General features: G+C 54.4%; 2 protein-coding genes across 2 annotated transcripts; both read right to left on the bottom strand.

Moving 5' to 3' along the window:
• Positions 1-2,933: 2,933 nt before the first annotated feature.
• Erfe (erythroferrone) lies at positions 2,934-8,945 on the bottom strand. The gene is made up of 8 exons (XM_027397582.2): positions 8,805-8,945; positions 7,090-7,212; positions 6,069-6,171; positions 5,201-5,460; positions 5,010-5,121; positions 4,831-4,918; positions 4,020-4,098; positions 2,934-3,032 (listed from the first exon to the last, which is right to left on the bottom strand). Exons 1-8 carry the CDS (start codon positions 8,943-8,945, stop codon positions 2,934-2,936), a joined length of 1,005 nt encoding a protein of 334 aa, XP_027253383.1.
• Positions 8,946-12,921: 3,976 nt separating this feature from the next.
• Klhl30 (kelch like family member 30) lies at positions 12,922-22,679 on the bottom strand. Its single transcript, XM_035439273.1, has 7 exons — positions 21,847-22,679; positions 20,258-20,393; positions 18,520-18,606; positions 18,062-18,217; positions 16,300-16,488; positions 15,874-16,019; positions 12,922-14,722 (listed from the first exon to the last, which is right to left on the bottom strand). The coding sequence occupies exons 1-7, from the start codon at positions 22,618-22,620 to the stop codon at positions 14,465-14,467; spliced, it is 1,746 nt and encodes a 581-aa protein (XP_035295164.1). The 5' UTR covers positions 22,621-22,679; the 3' UTR covers positions 12,922-14,464.
• Positions 22,680-23,617: the final 938 nt, after the last annotated feature.

Raw genomic sequence — 23,617 nt, 5'->3', positions numbered from 1 at the left:
GTTGCGTTCCTTTCATTTCCTTTGAGTTAACTGTTTGCTTTAGAATGTGCTCTGGGTCTGTCCTTGTCAGAACCATCCTGGGCATCCTGGACAGGCCCATGATGACCTGTTCTGTAGTTCACGTGTTCTCACCCTCGTTATGACTGCTTTGGGGAAGTGAGACCCTACAATGGGATGATGGAGTGGCACCCAGGCCTTGCACAGCTTTCTGTACAGAACACATGAGCTTTTCCAGCAGGAAATGCTGGAACATGGCCCATAGATGAGGTTACCACGCGGAGTGCCAGTCCCACCAGGCTTCCTAAACAACTACATGCAGCTCACTCTAAAGAGCTGTTGACCTGGCTTTTACCCAGATGTCACCACTCCCACAGCATCAGACTCACTGCCAATCTCAGGACAGTTGAATACTTGGTTCTGCTGCCTGAGGGGAACATGGCAGGGAACCTCTGGGCAAGAGCATGATATGGTCCCCTGAAGAACCCTTAACTTGCCTGCAAACATTTCCCATGTAGGAAGTTGGTGCTGGTCATTTAGTGATGAGCTCTTGCAGCTTCCTCTGTAAACACTGGCTCTGGGCTGTTGGGGTTGCACAGGTGCCTTTCCAGACCTGTTTTTGTAACTATCACCGCCTTTCTCTTCCCCAGCCATACAACCAGTTGGCCAATTAGGGAGGGAATGTGCTATGGATGTAGATGCTACAAGGACCTCAAAACCTCTTGTCTAAACCATAAATAACTTCTCAGGTCTGTCGTGGAAAAGCCATGAATAGAAATTAAACGCAGGGACATCTGTACATTCAAACATTCAGGAGGCCAGCCTGGGTTACATGTAACACACTGTCTCCAAAACCCACTGAAGGCTGAAGATGTGTCTTAAGTTGATAAGGGCTTTCCTAGCATGCATGGAATCCTGGTTTCTACCCTAGGCACCATATAAACCAGGCGTGGGGGTGCATTCCTGTGACCCCCAAAAAAACATGGCAGGGCCTGGGAATATGGAGCTGGAAACGGCTCATTTGGTGAAAATGGTCCCCAGCACCCACATAAAAGGCCAAGCCTGGCCAGGCAGTGGTGGTGCACGCCTTTAACTCCAGCACTCGGGAGGCAGGCGGATCTCCGAGTTGGAGCCCAGCCTGGTCTCCAGAACGAGTTCCAGGACTGACAGCAGAGTTGGGAACAGGCAGATCCTTGGGGCTTGGTGAGATGCTATCTGCATAAAACAAGGTGCCTGGCTCCTGGGGAACACCACCCTAGATTGATCACCCACATTCACATGCTTACATGAGTACATGCCTGCACAGACTACATACAAAAAGGAATAAAACCTTTTTAAAGTAACTGATTTGGGGCCCAGTGAGCTGGCTTCTCGGCAAGGACCTAAATTGAGTCTCCACAAAGTGGAAGGAGAGACCCTCTTTTCTAGGCTGTCATCTGACCTCCATATGGTATGACACTGCACCCTCCCAAATAAGTGCAGTTCAAAAAACTAAGTTAAAGAGGGCCCCAGGGAATGAGGCAGCAATCCTCCTGCTAGGATACTAGGACCCGAATGTCCTGGCATATGGAAGAGAACACCACCTCATCAGAAAGCATAACAATTTAATTCAGCAAATTTTTGTAACCTAGGAATCATTCAGTGCCCCAGAGGCTGTGACCCATGTCCCTAAGTGCCACTGTCTGACTGGGAGACACTTGGCACCGTGGCCTTTCCGAGTTGGTAAGAGCATCCCCTGCCACCTTCAGGGGGAGCCCCAAGACTAGAGGCATCTGTCCCTCGCTTTCCAGAGCTCGCCCTTCATTGTCACGCTTTGTGTGCCCCATTACATAAATACATTCTTCCAGGCAATATGACACAATAAATACTTTTAAGTTGCTGTGTAGCACAGTTGAGATATGCGCGTTATGTGGCTTTCTCAAGGATAGAAGATAACTTCTGTAACATGTCTGTGCCCACTGGATACAAAGTGAAATCCAGAGAAGGGTGTGTCTACCCTATGTCCTTATCAAAGTGCCAGGGAGTCAGGACCCAGGCCAGTACAGTGCTTCCTGGTAGGGTGGGTACCAGCCCTACTGAGAATCGGGCCAGGGCTGCTCATGGACAGCCCTCCATTCCCCTGTTGAGCTATGTGTTGGCAGCCTACTTTGAGAAGAAGTTTGGTTATAGAAGGGCATTCAGGCTTGCTGAGGTAACATCCTGAGGTTAGCCAAAAGATGAAGCAACTGGCAACTATCCACAGGCTTGAGTACTGCTAGGCCAAGAGATCCCAAAGCAGCTGGTGGGATGGCTGTGCTGTTGTCAACTCTTAACCAGGGAGCTACTGGGACCTTGGAGGTCCCAGTCATCTCCACTGCCTGTGTGGGGCCAGTCCAACATTTTGATAAAAATGTGGAGACTGCACTGAGACAAGCTGTAGGCTGGCAGCCCTTCAGTTTCTCATGGGAAGACCCAGGAACCTAGGTAGACAGGGTGTGTAGTCCAAGAAGGCCTGGGCTCCCCTCCTGAGCACTAAGGACCTACAACCATTTCCCCATAGCCCTGCCCTATACAGGATGAGCTGTTCCAGGTAGTGGCCTGGGTAGAGCTCCCTACAAAGTGCTGAGGATGCTGGGCCATAGGAAGGAATTTGGTGCTGTCTAGAGACACAAGGGTACCAGCTCTGCACCTGCGGACCATAGCAAGTGCTACAAAGTAGGCTGGATGGTCCCACAAGAGCCAAGCAGGGCTTAGGATACCCACAAAATGCTGTTGCTTCTGGGAGAGCCTCCTTTCCTCCATCATCTTTTCAGGAATGTCTAGGATGATTGTGCTAAGAGGTGATACAGTGGCCAGGGTCTGGAGAGGTCCAATGGGCTTCCTCCTGCACAGAGCCACTGCCACCTCACACTGTAGACATCAGACCATTCTGCTTGGTGAAAGCCCACAGTAGCCACTCACAGGCCCAGGAGGATAGCACTGAAGTGGGAGCCGCTTCGGACCGTGAGGGAGGAGCCGCTGGCATTGTCCAAGAAGACGGAGGTGTAGTGTCCTGTCTGCAGGGAAGGGAATGTGTCAGATACCAGGCTGGCCCTGGGCAGCCTGTGGTGCTCACTCACCATGGTCATTGTCCACACTGGCCTACTCTGTCCCATATGGGAGAAGGACAGACCTAAGTCCAGAGCCAGTGTTGACTAGTCCTGTGCCCAGAACTAGTACATCTGGCTCTTACTCTATTGCTCCCCAGTGCTTCATGCCTCGGTCTATGGGAGCAAGCTCCTGCCCAGGGCCCGGGTGGGGCTTAAGAGGCTAGCAGGTCCCTGTGCCACATAGCTTGTCTCCCAGGCCTTCCTGCCATGGCCTGCAGAGCCATCGTGAGCACTGCTCTGACCTTGCTGCCCCACTATGGTGCACACATCAGAGGCATAACATTCTCTGGAAAGTGCCATGGTAAGGACTGAGATCCACCAGGGATAGTTGCACCTGAGGCCCACATGGTGCACACCCTTAAGAGGTCAACAGAATTCATGCTTCCAGCACTACAGCTGGCTTGAGCCAAACCACCCATCCCAGAGCTCAGCAGAGCTGTGTGAGTGCTCAGCCATCATTCCACACACCTCTCTGCACTTGCTTTTTAATAAGTCCACTTTGTCACCTGCATCCCTACCGATAGGCAGATCCACAGTGGCAAGAGACTGCCTGCCACTGAGGTTCCATGTAGAAAATAACTGTCTTGGGCCTCCCATAAATCCCAGAGGGCTCAGGTGTCAGGTTCTGTGCCCACCCTCCCCCTGGCCCCATGGAGGGCCTAGGTGACTGGAAGCACCTGTCACATCAGATTCTTGGAAGGTCTGAAAGTGAGACTATTGCCCCCCCAACACATGTTGGGGGGCAAGAGCTGGAGGCAGAATGGGACCTGAAGCCTGGCTCTTCTCAAGCCAGCATCAGCACTTGGGTGTGTCCAAGGGCGCTATACCCAATGCTCCTGAACACCTCCCAACACCCCCCCATACCTCTTGCATGGTCGGCACAGCCCCACACACCTGCAGATACAGGATGCCATTTACTGAGATGGTGAAGAGCTCGCTGCTATTCTCCAGCCCCATGACAGTCTCCAGGGAGCTGCGCCCAAGACAGAAAGACGGTCAGCCTGTCCCCAGGCCACACCAGCTTCCCTCACAGTGCACTCAGCAGCTGTCATTCAACGATCACCACCATATGCAGTAAAGTACCAGGTACAGAGCCATCATCCCTAGGAGAGGGGTGTTTGAACTGGGTTCTCAGGAGGAGGAAAGACTGGAGCCATGCAAAGGGCGCAAAGTCCTGGTTCTCTAATGAGAAACATGTACAGACCAAGATGGAAGGCGGCAGGTGTCACAGAAAGCCAACAGATCCAGGAAGTCCAAATCTGCGACTTTCGCTGTTCATTCACACACACTCCAACTCACAGAGTAGTGCATGCTCTGTGCCTGGCCTCCATTCCAGGTGCCAGGCAGAGAAGGCCACAGTCTCTGTTCTCCTGGACCAAGCTAGGCACACAGGGTGGATACCACCAGCGATGAGCAACTTAAGTCATGGGGGGGATTTCCACAGATGAGGCCTGGGAAAGTGACTAAAGAGGGGGCTTGTGGAATTCCCCCGAAGGCCCCCTTCAGATAAAACACTCCCTCTGTCCTCTGAATGAGTCCTGGTGTCAGGAAGGGTCAGAAAGGAGGCAAACAGCAAAGGGCCTGTCTCATAGGTCCTGGGAAGGAGGTAGGGCAAGATAGGGTCGGGGTCGCCCATGCCTCGACAGTAGTAGGAATAGAGGAGGCTGTCTACACTGGCGGGGTCCAGGCTGCAGCGCCCACTCACGCGTTGTGCTGGCAGAGAGACTGGATGCAGATCAGCAGGCGCAGACGGTCCCGAGGTCGTGATGCTCCTCTTGGCTGCTCTGTGAGTGCTACAGGGAGGCCAAGTCCAGGTGATTGGTCACGTGGGTGCTGACAAGGCCAGGGCAGCGGGCACCCCACCAACCACGCCCCGGGCCTCACCCACGTGCAGAGTGGCAGCGAGAGCATAGAAGCCAGCCACTGGTGCGGTGTACTGGCCGCTGGTCAGGTTCAAGCCTGAGCCTCGGTGGAAGGCTCCCTCGACGTCGTCCGGCTATAGGGCACACAGACGTGATCACTGTGGTCACGCGGGGCCCCGCCCTGCTCCACCCAGCCGGGCGCACCCCACTCACCAGGTAGTAGACCCCGAGCTCATGAAGAGCACGCCGCTCCACCTGTGTATCCCGGCGCAGGCGACAGTGGAACGCGGCCTCCACTCGTGGCGCCCGTGGGCCCTGGGCCAGGGTCGCAGCCAGCAGCGCCAACACGGGCCCTGGGTCCTGGTTGTCACCATCCTGGGTGGTCGCAACTCGGGAGGGGCTGGCGGAGGCTGGTGTAGTGAAATCGCTGGTGCAGTGCTTGGGCTCCGTGCTCTCCCGCTGCAGCACTGCTCCTGACACAGAGCGGTCAGTGGATCATTCTGTCCACCCGCCTGCGGCCCCGGAGCGTGGGGACTGAGGCTGGCAGCCCTGGTGAGGTCCTGGGGACACTCCTGCCTAACCCTGCAGGACCGGTTTCCCTTCACACGGTCTGCCTCAAACTCTAGCTGGTGAATATCCACCATCCTTGTCCTCTAGCCTTACCTGTCACACCCGTATTTTTGGAAAAGTTGTGTATAAATACCTATTGTGACTACACTGGGGGTAACGCAAAGGTTCTTCAGGCCCTGGAATTGTGTTTAAAACCAAGTAAGCCATGAGATGGAAGCAGAGAAAGGGCTCCTAGCAGTTCCCTCTGGTACAGTCAACTCCGGGAGATAGTGACAGCCACCCCCCAGCCCTGGACTGGTCTCCTAGCGTGGAGATTTGGGTGGTCCCCAGTGAAGAACAATAAAAGGCAGTCTGTCTTCTTCCATGAGGCCTCTGCCTGCCACATTTCTCCCACCCCCCAACCCGCCCCATGGCAGGTAGGGCTGCCAACTGGCGAGCAACTTAGCCTATGTTCTCTCAACACTGTCCTCTAGAGATGCCCTGCGGGATTACCACAGGGTGGCACCCTTACCTTTCAGCAATAGCTGGAACTCCTTCAGCAGAACTTCAGATGGGATAAAGGGACCTGGGGGGCCCTGAGGACCTGGTGGCCCTGGGGGTCCTGGCAGGCCAAGCTGGAAGGGAAGGTAGGGGAGAGAACATTTGAGGGAAGGAAGGGCATGGCTGACCCCTCTGCCAGGTCCTGCTAGAGAGAGGCAGGCAGGGGAGCTCCCCGATGGCTCTGGGCTCTTCCCTTCTTGGTTGAGGTCCTTTAGGCTCTCATGTCGCTCTGTCATCAAGCAGGGAGTGAAAGCCACAGGCCCAGAGAGGGTGAGGATGGAATTATGCAGGTAAGAAGTTCACTTGGGGTGGTGCAGGGCAGGCTCTGTTTGCAGAACACTGTGTTTGCCCCTCCTGGTGTGTTCCCAGAGAGAGGACCACTACTCTAGGCTGCTTCTGGGGACCTGCATCTCATTCTGCAATGGGACACACCAGCAAGTCTCCAGTGCACTTGATTCTGGGGCCCCTGAAGGAGTTTGTACTAGTTTGGGTGGGGACCGAAGAGAAGGGAGGCAAGCTCCTGCATAGAGAAGCCTGGGCAAGGTCAGATGACTAAGGGTGCAGGGCCAACCCACCACCTCTCAGGCCCAGACCCTGGGCAGCCAAGGCTGACCTCAGTAGAGAAGGCCAAAACACAGTAAGGCCCAGCCTTGATCCAGAGTCACTTCGAGGAGCTCACTGTAGGAGTCACCCATCAGGTCCAAGTGCCAACTTCCTGCCCAGGCCAGAGCCATCCTGTGAGGGCCTCCCTCTTTCACTCCATCAGTCTGAAGCTACCCTGACTCCCAGACACGTGTTGGGCAAGCTTCTCTCTTTGGACATGAGGGGAAATCTAGGGAGGGCCCTGGCATCCTAAGGGGTGGATGATTGGACCCAGGCTCCTAATTCCAAGCTTGCTGGACCCCGGCTTTGTACTTGGTCTTTCCATGGCATTTGCTGTTGGAGACAGGGGTGCTAGGGGGCTGGTGAGGGTGGTAGCACAAGCTGCTCACCTTCAGCCTCCTGGCCTTGGTCCTGCTCCTCCTCCTACTGTTGATGCCCTTGTCGCTCTGCCTAACAAAGAGCATCCAGGCATCTCGGGGATCCACACTGTGTGCTTGCGCCATGGTGGGCTCCTAGAACACAGATGGTCTCAAGTCGGTCGGTTTGCTCTGTGGTGTTGCTTGGTAGCACGCTGCCCATGGGGATGAAACCTCACCTCACTCCTGGGAGAGCCCAGGCTATAGGAAGGTGGGAGACAGGACTCTGCAGCATGTGCTCTGGGATACATCTTCCTGTCCTTCCTCGAGATATGCTAGAACAATCTCACCATCCTTGATAGTCATTGGCACCCACGGGTGCTCAGGAGGCGACTATGAATATGTGAATCCTGACTGACGGCAGGTCCTATTTTCTCTACTCTGTCAGAAATGCCAAGGAGACCAGCCACTGTGGTCACAGGCCATGGTGGACAGAGGGCCACTGCACGGGACCTCTATCTTTCTCAGCGCTTTTAAAACACTGGCCCAAGGAGCCTAGTTCTGAGAGGAGCCTTATTTTCTGGCAGAGGCCTTTAGCAAATACAACAGTCAGTGGACCTCATGCAGTCTGGGTTCCATGCAGGACTGCCATCTGGGAAGGCAATGGTTCAAGGCACCTTAGAAGTCATGGGCACAGATACAAAGACCGGATCTCAGAAGGACCCAAATGAGTGCCTTGTGGATCACAGGCCAGGCTGCTATACTGGCAAGATGGAAGCTTCTAAGCTTCTTGCTGATCTGATACAGTCAGTGGAAATGTGTGTGCTGACCTTTCCAGGGGACCAGTGACCTGTGTTTGGACTCAGACCACTGTTAGCCATGTTATCTAGAGCCTCAGGAGTTGGCATGGGGGCTGGGCAGATGCCCGGGCCAGTCAAGTTCTAGCTATCAGGGAGCTGGTGACACCTTGGCATTCCAAAGAGGGTCCATGGGTAAAACCCCATTGGGAAGTTGGGGCCCACTCCCTGCTTCCTGTTAATTATGACTTGACCTCATGAAAGTTTTGAAGTTTCATAGCTCAAGTGATACCGACCAAATGAGGGAGCTGGGTGAGGCAGGACTGTGGGATACCTTGCAGAGGGAGCCCAGAGTTGTAACCATCTCCAGATGTTTTAGTTGATTTTTTTTTTTTTTTTTTTTTTTTGGTATCTTGGGTGCTGAGAAAGAAGAACTCTGGCCTGAGGTCTGTCTCCTTGTGCCAGGCCCACAGAGACTCTTTCAAGAGCCTCCAGGGCTGAGCCACTCAAGTGAAGGCTGCCAATCCGCGCTCCCCAGGCCTCTGGCCACACCCTCCCCAGCCTGCATCCCTCGCGCTCCTCGCCCCCTCCCCAGCATTTCAGGTGGAGATCCTGGGAAGGAAGGGGCCTGGTTACATCACTCCTTTCTCACTAGCAGTCACCTAACAGAGTCGTCCAACAAAAAGAAACTAGGTCTGAGAGCCCTGCTCTCTTACTAGTCTTCCAGTTTCGCGAGGAGCAAGTTATCTGCATTCACACCTTTCCCAACTTCTCTTACTGACCTAGTAAAATTCTGCCGCCAACGCCACCATGCAGAGGATGCATCCACACAACCCTGAGCCCCTGAAAGGGGCGTTTGGGGGTGTTGGATACTGCGCAGCCAGGAGTGCCACCTTCCTGCCTTCTCTGGTCCCCTGGGACAGGGAGGTCTGGGGCGCAACCGCGTCTTACCGGTGGGCTGCCGGGAGGCCGTGGATGTGCCTGATTCCCCACGGGCGCGGCGGGCTCCGGCATACCGAGGCCCATGGCGGCGATCAGGCTGGCGCAGGTGAGCAGCAGGAGCGCTCCAGCGGGGTTGCGGGCCGAGGCCATGCCGGCGGTGGCGGCAGCAGCGAGCGCCCCGGGTCCAGTCCGCGCCTTATAACGCGCTTGAATCCCCCGCCTAGCGAGCGCCGCCCTCGCTGCCGTCGCCCCCTCGCGGCTCGGGCGCTCTCAGCAGGCACAGGGAACCCCTAGGGGAGGCGGGCACCCGGCCCAGTTCGTGCACGCCTCCACCTGAGGCTAGCTTCTGACCTGCAGCAACCCAGGGCCAGTGTCTCCTAGGCCTGCACCCTTAAGACCCTCTTTTTCGGTAAAGGACACCCAAGAAACCCATTCCACCATTGTGTGTGTCCTCTGAGCGTCCCAGGCTCCCTTCCATTTCTCCTGGTGCCCTGGCCTTGATGACATGGTTTGATTGTATGGAGTGCCTCATGGCTCCTCCCTTTCAAGTTGGATAACCTGGAGCTCTTGTGAGGTGTTCCTGCTCTTCCCGGCAGAGCCTCTCAGACTCCATATACAATGCTAACAGCTACAGAACACTGACCCAGTCTGGCAGGAAGGACAGACCCCTCCAATGCCCTAAGCTAGGTGTGGGGGCATCCAACCAGGACAGATGTGGCAAACCCTGAAGGCCTGATCTGGGAGAAAGCCATCTCTGCCTGGGTGGCTCTCCTCCAAGGAGGCACGCCCACTCTGCCTTGGGCTGGTATCAATGCAATGGCTTGAAATAAACCAGCACATCTGGGTTTCTTTGTTTTTTGTTTGTTTGTTTGGTTGGTTGGTTGGTTGGATTGGTTTGGTTTTTTATTGTGTGTGTGTGTGTGTGTGTGTGTGGTGTGTGCGCACACGCATATGCATGTACATGTCAGTATAGGTGCCCTTAAAGGCCAGAAGAGGGAGCCTGATGCAGGGGAGCATGACCCTAAGATGTCAAGTGGCCCTACTCCCTTCACAGAGAGGTCCCCAGCTGTAGGGCTGACATCAGGATCTGTTGCCATGTGAAAGTAGTTATTTTTCCAGTGGACTGTCCTAGTGATGTCATGGGTTCTTCCAGAGGGCCCAGATCCAATCGGTTCTGGTACTGGCATGGCTTCCTGGACCCTAGCTCAAGATAATGACGCAGCCCAGTCCAGGCCCATGGCCTCAGATCTCTGGGCTTTCAGGAAAAGCTCCTGTACATTTTCAGGATCCCATTAGAAAGCCAGGTCGTCTGGAGGACAGGAATGCACCGCAAAGTGCACAGGGCACTAAGCATGGAGTCCATAACCCACAGCCCCAGGGAACAGCACCCCTTATTCAGAAGTGGGGCCCTTGAGGGTGGTGCCTGCATCTGAGTGAATGTGCTGAATGAGTGGCCGTGGGACAGGGCAGGCAGGCAGTGACCTCCCCATGTGCCTTCTTGCTTGGCAGAAATCTAATCCTCATTCTTGGGCCCTCATGTCATGGACTTGTCTGGGCTTCCTGGCTGTTCAATGAGCCAAGCTTTCCCAGTACCCGGCTTCCTCCAAAGGAAGGCTGTTGGCTGATGAGGTCATCAGGATAAAATCTCCCTTTACCCCAAGACAATGGGAGTCCACCTGAGGCCAAGGAGCTGTGTGGCCTCTAGAGCACATGCAGACAGATGTGGTGTCACCTCACCTACCTGCCACATGGATGGACCATCAGTGCTCAGATCATATGACTGTCCCCATCACATAAATGAAGAAAAAGGGGCGTAGTGCTTGGGAGTGTCATGGAGTCACCAAGTGACTCCATGGCCCAGCTGCCATGTCCTTCAGTGAGCACCTCTGTAGGCTCTGAGTGCTCCTAAAGGCTCTAAATGCTCCCAGGGTGTGGTGGTTTGAATAAGAATATGGCCCCCATAGGCTCCTAGATTTTAATGCTTAGTCACCAGGGAGTGGAACTGTCAGAAACAATTAGAAGGATTAGAAGATGTGGTCTTGTTGGAGGAAGTGTGTTACTGGGAGTGGTTCCAAAAGCCGGTGCCAGGCCCAGTCTCTCTGAGCCTGCAGATCACGATGTAGCTCTCAGCTGCTGCTCCAGCACCACGCATGCCACCATGCTCCCTGCCATGATGAGAATGGACTAAACCTCTGAAACTGCAAGCCAGCCCCCATTAAATGCTGTTCCTGTGGGAGAGTTGCTTTGGTCATGCTGTCTCTTCGCAGCAATAGAAGCGGGACTAAGGCCTGGGGTCTCTGAGGGTTTCTGAGAACTCGGAGGGCTCCTGTAGGCTCCTTGTGTGTCTAAGCACTCTATCTCCTCACTAGAAGCCCTCGCTAGCTTCAAACATCTAGTCCTTGTTTCCCTAGGGACTCTGAGGAATGGCTCTTGGGCTGCCTGGTGGTCTTCCCCTGCATTACAAGTGGGTCTAGCTACTGGAGGGTCTCACCAATGTCCAGTGTGCCAAAGATTCTGTGTGTTGTGCTGGCGGCTGTCCCCTTTCCCACTCACTCTGTGTCCTTAGGGAGGCTTTAGTGGACCATACCAGTAGCCTGTCTCCCCTCCCGAGGTTCTGGTTGGTTTGGCCAATGGGTGGCACTAGCAGGAGATAGGGACATCTCCCCTGCAATGCAGACGCCGCAGCTACAGCTGCGGCTCTCAGCACCATTTTGAATGTGCACCTGCCACTTCCCTGGTCCCTGGGAGCTGGCAGTGGTCAGGATACCCCATTGCTGCTAGCTCCCGGCATTTCCACAGCCCTGCCTGGACTCACTTGAAGCTGGCCCCAGTTGGGAACCCCCGTTATTAGACTCTCAGCTCCCTAGCTGGAGGACCTTTCTTCTTGGAACACTAAGCATGCCACTGATCCAGTCAGGCCAGAGGAGGAGGGACAGCTGAGGACCGTGCCCTGGACAGCGTGTGTCCCGGCTCCAGGACTTCTGCAACTCACACTCCAGCCATGTATGGCCTTTCCAATTCTGCATTTCTGATGAGATCCAGCTCCACTCTTTCAGCCTTTACCTTTGAATAGCCTTAGGATGGCATGCTTAGGAAACACAGTAGGACATCCCTGTGAGGCTGAGTCCTCATGAAAGACCCCCGGAGGCTCAGGCCCCCAGGATGTCAGCCCAGGACCGCGGCGACCCCAACGACCCCAATCACCAGGCAGAGGCGAAAACTTGATGCAAACAGCATGAGGCTTTATTGCAGTTGTTTAACGAGCTAACCCCATGTTAGCTCAGGCCTTCTATCCACCCACCATGGCAGATGGCTGGGGAAAGACCCTGAGAAGCCAAGGGAACAAGCGTAAGGGGAGTGTCTAGGGGTACACACAGGCTCAGGATTGGTGTGCCTCCAGGCTTGGAGGACTTGCCCTGTGTTGATTGGTCAACTGGTTGTTATGGCCCATAGGCCCTCCCAGGGCCTATGCTCTGGTTGCTATGCTCTGCATGTCATTGCTGTGCACTTGTCCATAAAGCACACCCAGAGCCATAAAGCATAGCACTACCAGCTAACTTCTGATTGGTTCCTTGCCACAAGGCAGGAGGCATCTGACCTCCTAGTGACCAAGGCAAGCTCAGGCAAGAACGCGTTAGGCTGTTATGGCCGCTGAAATGGGGAGCTGGTCCCTTCACTCACAATGTTTGCACCAAATCCATCAACCATAGGATGAGAGCTGCATCCTGATCTACAAACAGGGGAAAGAGATTGTACCTGAAATGGGCTTTTGAAACCTCGAAGCCCACCCCCAGTAACACACTTCCTCCAATAAGGCCACACTATAGTGGGAAATTACCAATACGGAGTCAGGTAGAAATATAAGGGTATTTAACAGGGAAAAGCCTTACTTACAGAGCAACCTAGCCAGCCAGCGTGGCAGAAAAAAGAAACCGAAAGCGAAAACGCAGTCACCCTACGTCCTCTGACCACTCCCATGCAAGCTTGTGAGGGCGTGGTCAGGCACACCTGTAGCCAGCCCCTAAGTAGGTGTGGCTACAGCTTCCCCTACACCACACCTCCTAATCCTTCTAACCCTTTCAAAGAGTTCCACTCCCTGGTGACCAAGCACTCAAATATAGGAGCCTGTAGGAGCTCTTCTTATTCAAACCACCACACCCTGGGAGCACTCAGGACACAGGGCTGGGTTCTGTCCTGTTAGAAGTAAACACCCATACACCCTGCCCCATTTGATCTCTGAGTCAGCTCAGTGGTCCCAAAGCCAGGCATGACGTTGGGTCTAGGGGCAAAGTGAATCCTGACTTGCAAAAGCAGGATGGAACTGAGACCTGCCCTCAGAACCCAGGGGTGTCAGGAGCCACTCTGGTCCCTTGGGCTGGTCCTGGAGAAGGACTCCGTAGGCAGTAGGAACTGGGGACCACTCAAGGCTTCAGTGGGTTAGTGGTTGGTGGTGTCCCAACCAATTCCCAACCTGAGGTCTAGGTCTTCACCACTCTGTGACAGACAGAACATGCCACTCACACACAGTGAGAGTCCTTTATTGTTTGGTTACAAGTCTAGGGCCTTGTTCTAGAGGAAAGGAAGAGGGAGAAGAAACAAAGGAAGGAAAGATGGGAGAGAGAGAGGAAGGGAGGAAGGGAGGAAGGGAGGGAGGGAGGGAGAGAAAACATGTGGCGACTGAACCACACACAGCCTCAGTGGGACTGAGGTCTAAGCCACTCCAAATCCTATCCTGACTGACAATAGAGCCCGTTAGATAATAGTCCCCGCCCCCTCATCCCAGCAGATCACGGGAAGCAAGAGTCTGACACATCCAGGAGCCATTTCCAGCAGTCCCTGCAGACCAGGGTGGAGGGAATCAGATATTTACATTACGATTCATAACAGTAGCAAAATTTCAGTCACGAAGTAGCAACGAAATAACTTTATGGTTGGGGGTCACCAGGCGAGGAATTGTATTAAAGGGTTGAAGCATTAGGAAGGTTGAGGACCACTGTCCGAGGGCATCCTCCACTGTCTCACTGTCCTGTCCTGTGTCACATCCCCCTGCCTCCTAGTGTCTCCTCGGAGGCTGCCTCCTGGTGTCAGAGGTACCCATGGTGGAGCAGGGGCCACCTTCATCCCAGAAGCAGCTCTGTAAAGACAGTACCAACATGCGGAGGCTAGGGATGGGGACAGCCTGTCCCTTATCCGGCCACCCCATGTGGGGCCATGTGGAATCCCAGGAAAGAGGGGAGAGAGGAAACTGGTCAAAGAACTGTGGGGGGAACCCAAGCTTGAGGTCCTGGCTCAGTGTTCTGGGTATCCCATTCAACCCCTCGTTTGTGCAGCTTTCCCCCAAACCATGGCTGGGTAGAGCAAGAGGAGCTGACACTATGGAGACTGTTTGCTTGGCGGGTACAGTCCAGGACCTCTCAGCTTCCTTCTCTGAGGTCTTCAGGGACAGCGGGGCTCTCTCCTCCACCATGTTGGCATCAGGGTCTCACTCTCACCACTGGTCACAAAGTTTGGTAGCACCAGAGACCAGAGCTGTGTCCTCAGCTATGACATCTGATATGGAGCCCAGCCCAAACCCTGGAGAGGGCAGCAGTTCACAGTGAACAGAAGACAAGCATAAAAGGAGCCATTCTGCTGGACAATGAAGAGCTGACCCAGGAATGCCTGCCTTCCTAGTGCTCCTGGGTGGCACTGGGGCTGAAGGGCTTCGTCCACTTAGAGATGTCCAGAAAGATAGTAGAGGCCCCATGGTAGAGCCAGAGACGGGGTAGGGAACCGTGGCGGGCCCAGGCATCCCTCACGGTGTCGTAGGCCTCCATCTCCACATGGTAGTCGCCATCCATGCCCTGCCAGCGGCCACCTGTCACATACAGCGCATCACCCAGAGACACCAATGCGCCGTTCTCGTGTAGGCTGTGCTGAGACTGCACCTGTGGACGGCAGCTGTCAGGGCCCAGTGGGCAACTGGGGGATGGAAGCAAGGATGTCCTTGGTGGGGCTAGGGACAGCCACCTGACCCTGAATCCCAGAGCTCGTCTACTGCCCACTGTGGTTATACCAGACGCTTTACCAGTGAGGCCCTGGTCTCTCTCCAACCTAAATCTAACAGGATGGCTCCTTCGGGCCCTGGAATCACAGGATCCAAGTGTGGTAATGAGATCTGAGCCCAGAGCCGCCTTCAGTGGGGTCTAGGTTGGACCTTGGCTCCACTGCAGCTCTCTTGGAGGGGAGAGATGTACCAGAAAAGACCCATGTTGCCTCTGCATGAAGAAGACATCAGGCAGCTGTCCCATCTACAAGCCCAACAAGGTCCAAGTAGAGCACACTGTCCAGGAAGCTCAGCTCAGTCCAGCTGTGGCTCAGCTAGGAGGCTCAGAGAAGCAGCCCCTAGTAGGGCTTGCTCTCACTACCTTAATGGGACCTCCAGTCAGTGAACACTGAAGCTAGAGTAGGGCACAGTGGGCCCGCTGTCACCAGGCTGACTGGTGGCTATTGGGGGGGGGGGCGGCATCATTTCATCAGGCTCCTGGAACTACGGATCCAGATAGGTAGACTGGTCCGGGGCATCCAGCCTGGGACTGAGGGAAAAGGCCAGGGCTCCGGGCCCTTGTGCTGGTGTCTGGACACGCCCACCTCCCACTGCTTCCTGGGCCTGACGACTAAAGAAGAGGGACAAGGTGAGATGGTCCTGGGGGCTGGCTTGTCCACACTCTTAGCGCAGAATCCACCTGCTTGACGTCATCTCCCACAGGGTGGGATGCTCATCTCCCCATGGCTAACAAATGGTTCTTCCTTTCTACCCACGGCTGCCCCAGGGGCACTCACCCCTGAAAGTGGACTTGATCCCTGAGAAGGGAGACAAGAACTCAAGGGAAAGAGACTTGACAGTGACCACACAGCTATGGTCTGTGTCTCCATCGTGCCCGGCACTGTACCCCGCTATCTTCTAGAGAGAGCCTGGAGGCCTGCCCTGCTTCTCTGTCGGCCTCTTGGGCACTCTTTCACACCTCTGTTCTGTTGCATCTCTGGGGTGTCAGGAGTCCAGCAAGGCTTCACCAGGGGCAGGCATGGGGAGACTCACCTTCTGCCACAGGTTGGCCCCCGGGTCATACACGTAGACCTTCTTAGTGTTGTCACCAATGAGATAGAGGGCCCCGTTCAGAGCAGCACAGCGTGGAGAGGACAGGTACTTGGGCAGGAACGGTGAGGCGATCACACTCCACACATCTGCAGGGCACATGGATCGACAATTTCACCAGGAGGGGGCGCGGCTCCTGACTGGGGAGGGCTCCGGAGCCCCAGCACACTCACTGCCAGGGAGGGAGGTGCAGGAGGATCCCTGACCTGGTCACCCTCCCCCTTCATTCCCAAAGGCTTCTGGGAGTCCCTGGGCCTCTGCATCTATCCAACCCACACTTCCCCCGTGGCTGTCCTCCTGCCAGGTCCATAGGCCCCATCTGAACCTTGCCACTTTGGGAATAACAGGCCATCCGGGAGGCCCTCCCACCTGTCACAGGGCTGTAGCATTGGAGAGCCAGCATGTTGTACTTGCAGGCACTGGAGCCCACCAGGTAGAGGCGGCCCTGGCAGCTGGCAGCCGAGAAGTTGCTGACATACTTGAGGGCCGGGCTGACAGGAGTCCAGCTGTCCGTATAGGGGTCATAACGTTCCACCTCCACAGCATCCAGGGCGGTGCCTGTGGAAGGATGTCCTTAGCTGGGTAGGAACTGGGCACTGGGATCTAGGAATAGGAGAGGACCCTGAAAGGACAGGGTTGAACTTTCAAAGGTGGCAGGGATGGCTCTAGAGCCCCAGAAAGGGAATGAAGGAGGTATAACCTGGGGAGGTAGTGAGCTCAGTCGCCTTCATAGGCAGGGCCTTCCCAAGACCACACCAAGAAGTGGTATGCCTGTGTGATGGTGGGCATTGGTCCCTAGAGCAAGTCCTAGGAGAACAGGTGTATGGCATAAGACTACAGAAATATGGGCTGGAGAGATGGCTCAGAGGTTAAGAGGTTAAGCGGTTAAGACTGCTCTTTCAGAGGTCCTGAGTTCAATTCCCAGCAACCACATAGTGGTGCTCAACCATCCGTTATGAGATCTGGTGCCCTCTTCTGGTGTGCAGATATACATGGAAGCAGAATGTTGTATACATAATAAATAAATAAAATCTTAAAAAAAAAAAAAAAAAGACTATGGAGCCGGGCATTGGTGGTGCACGACTTTAATCCCAGCACTCGGAGGCAGAGGCATATGGATCTTTGTGAGTTCGAGGACAGCCTGGTCTCCAGAGCCAGTGCCAGGATAGGTGCCAAAGCTACACAGAGAAACCCTGTCTCGAAAAACAAAAAAAAAAAAAAAAAAAAAAAAAAAAAAAACCCAAAAATCAAAAAACAAACAAAAAACCTACGGTAATAGCCCCCAGTGGAATGGATGTGCCTATTGTAATAGCTTATTATGGGATACTTGTATCTATGAGACTCTGGGGACCCAAGGTGCCTGGGACTCGGTCTATGTGTGCCCTTTGCTTCCTGGTCAGGACCACAACAATTATTAGAGAAAACGGGAGCGCCCTCCATCATGGAAAGTTAGGCATTAGGAATGGCTTCAGGGTCAGACTGCTGCCTGTGACTCTTTGGGGACACCTCTGGGTCTTATTTTAATATTCATCTAACCAGTATGCTCCCCAGAAAAACTCTTTGCTATGGCATTAGAGTGTCTGGCTGATGAAGTGGTCCCTGTGTCAGGCTGATAGCAACATGGAGGTCACTGTGGGTCATTCACACTCAAGACTCCTAAGTGGCTAAATGCCAGGCAGTCGTGGCACACACCTTTAGTCCCAGCACTTAGGAGGCAGAGGCAGGCAGATCGCTGTGAGTTTGAGACCAGCCTGATCTACAAGAACTAGTTCCAGGACAGCCTCAAAACCACAGATAAACCTTATCTCGAAAAACAAACAAACAAACAAACAAACAACAAAAAAAAAACTTCAAAGTGGCCCTGATCTGAGGTCTGAGTCCCTGTTTCTAGGGTGTATGTGATTATCCCTGATGGCTCTGGGGCTCTGAGTCCTCCAGGATAGGAAAACAGGGGCTGGCTGGTTCCTGACTACCCAGGATGCCCCAGCTAGGCATTCTAAGGACTGTTTGCTTGGGGCTCACTGACCCCATAAGGCAGAGAGCTCTCCCCAGCAGCATCCCCAGTGAGGGTATGGGTGGAGACTTGTGGCACTAGGAATGAGGGGCTTGGTGATAGGAAGGGAAGCCTCACCGCCTATGGCATAGATCTCTCCATTCAGTGCTGTACTGGCGTGATTTGTGCGGGCCTTCAGCATGGGAGCCACAGGTTTCCAGACAGCTTCCTTCAGTGGGAAGCACCAGGCTTGGGTGGTCGACCAGGTGTCTGTTTTGGTGCCCCTTGAGCCACCTGCCAGAGAGAGGTTCAGTATACATAGTGATGGCTCCTAGTACCTGTCAGTGGGCTCTGACTTTTTATTCACGTGCTTTAAACTTATTTTGGTTTCTGCTTATTTGAGTTGGGCTGGCCTCACGCTTGCTATAGAGCCAAGGATGACCTTGAGTTTCTGCTGCCCCCATCTCTGCCTCTGGAAATTCCTCTCTTCCAGATGTGTAGAAAGGTCTGGAAGGTCTTGGGTAGGAGAGTTGGTTTGAGGGGCCGGTGCTGTACCAAGTTGATCAGGGTATTCCTAGGAGCTCTGGGTCACCCACCTGTGACATAAACATCACTGTTGAGTGCTGCCAGGGAGAAGCCCCACTTGTGGTAATCGGGGAAGTCCGGAAGTGCCATCCATTGCCCTGGTGGGGAGAGAGCCAGATGGTCAGAGAGGCTGTGCTCCTGCAGGCCCTCTGGGCCTGCACCTGCCCTGGTGCCTTTTTTAGGAACAGACTGCAGAAATGTTCCCTCACTAGTGATGAAGAAAATGGGGTCAGAGACAGCCTGGGGTGTCCCAGCTCATCACATTCCTATAGCACCCCTTAGAGCAGACAAGATATCCAGAGAATGAGCTACCAACCTTGCAGCAGGTAGAGTGAAGTCCAAATCCTGGCACCACTTATGTGAACTTAGACAAGGCCCAGCCTCGGCTTCCCTGTCTATGGAATAGGGGCGAATTGGGCCCGAGAGATGGCTCAGTCAGGGCTCAGTCAGTAAAGGCTCTTGTCATCAAGGTTGATGATCTGAATGTGATCCTTAGATGACACATGGTGGAAGGAGGTAACTAACTCCTACGAGTTGTTTCTACTTGTGCACCGTGGCGTGCACACACACACACACCATAAGTAAGTAAGTAAGTAAATAAATAAAATAAATAAAGATAGATGGATGGATGGATAGATAGATAGATAGATAGATAGATAGATAGATAGATTGATAGATTTTAAAAGTGTGGTATGAGACGTGAGACCCATGGGAAAGGCCCACCAGTAGAGATTGTTAGGTTGTTGTCGCTGTTGTGAGGGACAAAGCCATGAGGAGTGCTTTGAGAAAAACCATCATGAGATCATAGGCGTGGGAAAGTCAAATCCTATGAATGGACTTGTTGCAAGTGTTTGTGGGAGACTGGGCCTTGGGGAAGTCCCCTGGAAAACTGTTGACTGTTTATGACAGTTTGGGAACATGTAGAATTCTAGGACTCATGATGAGCCGAGCCTGCACCCTGGACAGGAACGGAGTGTCCCCTGATTCATGTCTGTGTCACCCCAGGGTGAGGGTGGCCCAGCAATCAGCAGACCGTTGTTGCCAGCCAGCTGCTGTCTCCTGACGTCAACCCCAAATCCCCACTTGTCAGCCTCTGACCTGGACTGTGCTGGCTTTGGACTTCCTCCAGCCTGCCAGAGCTGATGCAGTGGGTGCTGGCAACCTGCCTCAGTCCTGGAGCCAACCAGACCACATCAGCATTTTCCAAGCTCTCCTGGGCAGACAGCCTGTGGGGTGCCCTACTACCCCTCCCCTGACCCCACTAGGAACCCATTTCACAGGTAAGAAAAATAAAGACACAGTCAGAGAGGTTAAGTGATCTGTTCTAGGGAAAGACTGGATCCCAGTTTGGGCTGGCCCAAGCCTGAACTTTAACTCCTGGGCTGTCTGCACCCTCTTAGCTCCCATTCCCCGCCCCCTAGAGCCTTGGTTTCCACACTGGGTGCACAGGGCAAAGGAACCTAGAGCAATCAATGGGTTAGGACATCCACCCTGAGTAACACTGTCTGGACTATGGGCCTTAATCCCAGCCCCCGGGGCCTAATAAAAAGCAGAGGTGAGGCATCTATCAGCGGGACTATCTCAGTCCATTGACTGAGAGTATTGCCCCTTCTTCTCTGCCAGCCCCCCACGCAGCCACCAGTCTGGAGGCAGGGCTTGGGCAGGTCCCCCATTCTCTGGTCACCTCCCTGGCTCTAACCCAAGGTGGCTGCATGGCTCATGTCCAGGACAAGCGTGGCAGGTACTTACTGGCCTTGGTGTTGTAGAAGGCAAAGTTCCCGGTGTGGGCACTGGGTTCTTCACCACCTTCCTCATCCTCCTCCAGCGCCCGCCCGCCTACGACAACCAGCACCTCCTGCATCTTCTGTGGGAGGCCAGGAAGCTCCTGCGGGTGGGAACCAGGTCAGAGTGGCCTGCCACTGTCTGCCCAGCACAAGTCCGTGGGTGGTGTTCTGTCAGTGTCTGTGCTTGAGGTTAAGTGGGCCTTGGCATGTGTGTACACATACATGTGTGTGCATCTGTACATGCATGTTTGCATGGGCTGGACATAGTGGTACACACCTCTGCCCCGTGAATACCCCCACCCCATGATCACCCCACCCCATATACACCCTCACCGGTGCACACCCCACCCCATACACACCCTCACCAGTGCACACACCGACCCCATACACACCCTCACCAGTGCACACACCCACCCTATCCACACCCTCACCAGTGCACACCCCCACCCCATACACACCCTCACCAGTGCACACCCCACCCCATACACACCCTCACCAGTGCACACACCGACCCCATACACACCCTCACCAGTGCACACACCCACCCCATCCACACCCTCACCAGTGCACACCCCCACCCCATACACACCCTCACCAGTGCACACCCCACCCCATACACACCCTCACCAGTGCACACCCCCACCCCACCAGTGCACACCCCCACCCCATACACACCCTCACCAGTGCACACCCCACCCCATTCACACCCTCACCAGTGCACACCCCCACCCCATTCACACCCTCACCAGTGCACACCCCACCCTATACACACCCCCACACTGTGAAGAGCTATGTCTCTCAGTAGTCACAAATGGCTTCCCCAGGTGCTCTGGATTACCCTTGGGGCAATCACAGCTAGAGCTGTCACTCTGTCAAGACCTGCCTGCTGCCAGCCCATTGCCATCACTGTCAGGGATGGAACTCCATACAGGTTCGGTTGGAGCCCCCTCAAGAGCACTTGGTGACAGTTTCCAGGCCCCACAGTGCAGCTGTGTCACTGTCCTGGATGGTTTTCCCTCATCTTTCTCCTGTCCAACTCCTATGCCTCCTCTAAGGCCCAGCTCCAATGCTGACTCCTCCAGGGAGTCCTTCCTGACTGCCAACCCTTGCCAAGATGCCCCTAGCATTGGAGGTGGGGGAGAAGGTATGGGGGTGAGGGGAGGGAGAGGGAGAGGGGAATTACATGTGAAACAAGCCTGTTCCCTAACTTGAATTAATAATAATAATAATAATAATAATAATAAGAGAAAAAAAAGATGCCCCTAGCACCCTCCCTGTGCTGGCCTTTCCACTGTGCATTAGGTCTGTATTCAGGCTCAACCTCACTCAGCGGTAGGCTTCTTAAAGATAGAGACACTTTTTGGTTCTTCTCCTGGTACTCAGAGCAGGGTGCACTGGAGAGCTGAATGGTGATGCTCTCTCAGGAGACCAGCCTGCAGCAGGGAGCCATACTTGGTCAGGCACTTTGAGGGTACACACTCTTTCTCTTCTCCCTGAGCAGGTGGGAACTCTGGAGCTCCTTCTCCACTTTTTAGGTAGAAGCCCCTCACTTACCCTCCTGTGGCCCTGGGACAGGGCCTCCTGGCATGCCTCTGACTCCTGGATCAGCGGCTCTGTGGCCAGCAACTGCTGCACACAGGGCCTTGGCACAGCATCCAGGTGCACCAGGCTGAGAAGCTCGGGCAGGTGGGCAGACCGCTCCTGGGGGTCATGGCGCACCCAGCGCAGCAGTGCCTGGAGCCGACTTTGCTCTGGTTGTACCTGCAGCAGGTCACTGGCCAGACAGGTAGCCAGCCTGTCTCTAGGCAGCTGCAAGAACTCATCCTCTTGGGCCACTGCCTCAAAGTTCTCCCGTAGGAAGGCCCAGGCTTTGGCAGCCACACCTAACAGCCCCTGCTGCTCCCCAAACTCGCAGATGCCCAGGCAGTTGGTGGCATCTAACTGCTGCTGGAGGTATCGGCCACAGACTTTCTGCACAGTGGGGAAGTGGAGGCGCGAGGCGGTGCGGGTCAATGCCTCCACATTAGTCTGGGTAATGGTCAGCCGGCCTGTGTACACGAAGTCCACCAGCTGTCCTGCCGCAGCTGGCTCTACGTCTCGCAGCTCCACACGTGCCGAAAAGCTCTCGGCAAAGTCTCCAGCAAACATGGCGTGGAAGTAGGGGCTACTCAGAGCCAGAAGGCTGCGGTGACAGGGCAGCTCCTGGTCACCAACCAGGAGCGTGACATCGGCCAGCTTGGGCAGGGAACGCAGACGCTGCAGGCCATCCAGCATGTCTTGGGCATGTGAAGGCAGATGGAAGTCCAGGCTGTCTAGATTCCGCACCATGATGCAGTTACCACAGAGACCTGTGTGGCCTGCACTCTTTCCTGGAAATAGTTCCTGGGGCTCGCCTGAGCACCTAAGTAGGAAAACAGGGTCAGTCATGAGAGCTACAGTCTCATCCACCTGTGATTCATTGTATGACTGTCTGGGCATCATCCGTCCCACCCCTGGTAAGTGCCCACCTAGTGCATGTTGCCAGTGTGAGGGTCACTTTGAGCATCCCACATCTTGCTCTATCCCAAGTCCTCAGCCCTAAGGGCAGCCAACTGTTGTTTCCACTTTATAGGGAGGAAACTGCGGGCTACTTCTGATGGCCAACCAGTTAGGGTAATATTGGACCATGTAGGGAACACAAGCCCTAGCCTTCTATCTTCCACAGTGTAGACCTCCAGGGCTAGGGAACCCCTCTCCTCCAAGCACCCAAGAGGCTTCATCTGTCAGGCCCGGTGTTGCTGGACAGGCCACTGGAGGTATTCTGCACTGTTGCTTTTCACAGCCTGTCTGCATGACCTTGCTGGGTGACTTGGTTGAGCCACGCCCTCTCTGGTCCTGTTTTCTCAGCTTCTGATGGAGAGACTAAGTAAGGGTGAAGAGGCTTTGGGTCATTCTCCTGGGTAGTTCCTATGTACAGTCACTTCCCAGACACTTCCTGTGCTCACATTTGGCTCCACAATCACACTGCCAGGTGAGTGGCATTATTTTACAGAGAAACTGACGCAGAGAGTTTGAGTCATCTACCCAAGACCACAGAGCTAGGAAGCGGGGGAGCCAGCAACGGAATCCAGAGCCAGGCTTGCAACTCAGTTTTAACTACTGAGTTTCCCATCACTTTGTGTTCATAGCCTGGCAGCAGACCCACTTCTAGACTTAACTACATACATGTCTGGTATTTTGCCCCCAAGGAAACCACCAAAGAAACGGTCAGTGGTCATAGTGGGTCATGCCTGCAATCCCAACATTCAGAAAGCTGAGCCACAAGGGTCACCAGCAAGTTCAAGGT

This window comes from Cricetulus griseus, chromosome 2, assembly GCF_003668045.3.
Source record: "Cricetulus griseus strain 17A/GY chromosome 2, alternate assembly CriGri-PICRH-1.0, whole genome shotgun sequence".
In the NCBI taxonomy this organism is placed as follows: Eukaryota; Metazoa; Chordata; class Mammalia; order Rodentia; family Cricetidae; genus Cricetulus; species Cricetulus griseus.
This window is presented reverse-complemented; position numbering and strand designations above follow the sequence as displayed.

What these genes read in the sequence shown, in the direction of transcription:
- Erfe (XM_027397582.2), bottom strand. Translation starts at nt 8,945, where the DNA reads ATGGCCTCGGCCCGCAACCCCGCTGGAGCGCTCCTGCTGCTCACCTGC. An exon ending in GTTCCAGCTATTGCTGAAAG is followed by an intron (nt 5,461 to 6,068) that starts GTAAGGGTGCCA and finishes GCTCTGTGTCAG; the next exon opens with GAGCAGTGCTGCAGCGGGAG. An exon ending in TCTCTCTGCCAGCACAACGC is followed by an intron (nt 4,099 to 4,830) that starts GTGAGTGGGCGC and finishes TCTTGGGCGCAG; the next exon opens with CTCCCTGGAGACTGTCATGG.
- Klhl30 (XM_035439273.1), bottom strand. Translation starts at nt 22,620, where the DNA reads ATGGTGCGGAATCTAGACAGCCTGGACTTCCATCTGCCTTCACATGCC. An exon ending in CAGTGATGTTTATGTCACAG is followed by an intron (nt 18,218 to 18,519) that starts GTGGGTGACCCA and finishes TCTCTCTGGCAG; the next exon opens with GTGGCTCAAGGGGCACCAAA. An exon ending in AGAGATCTATGCCATAGGCG is followed by an intron (nt 16,489 to 18,061) that starts GTGAGGCTTCCC and finishes ATCCTTCCACAG; the next exon opens with GCACCGCCCTGGATGCTGTG.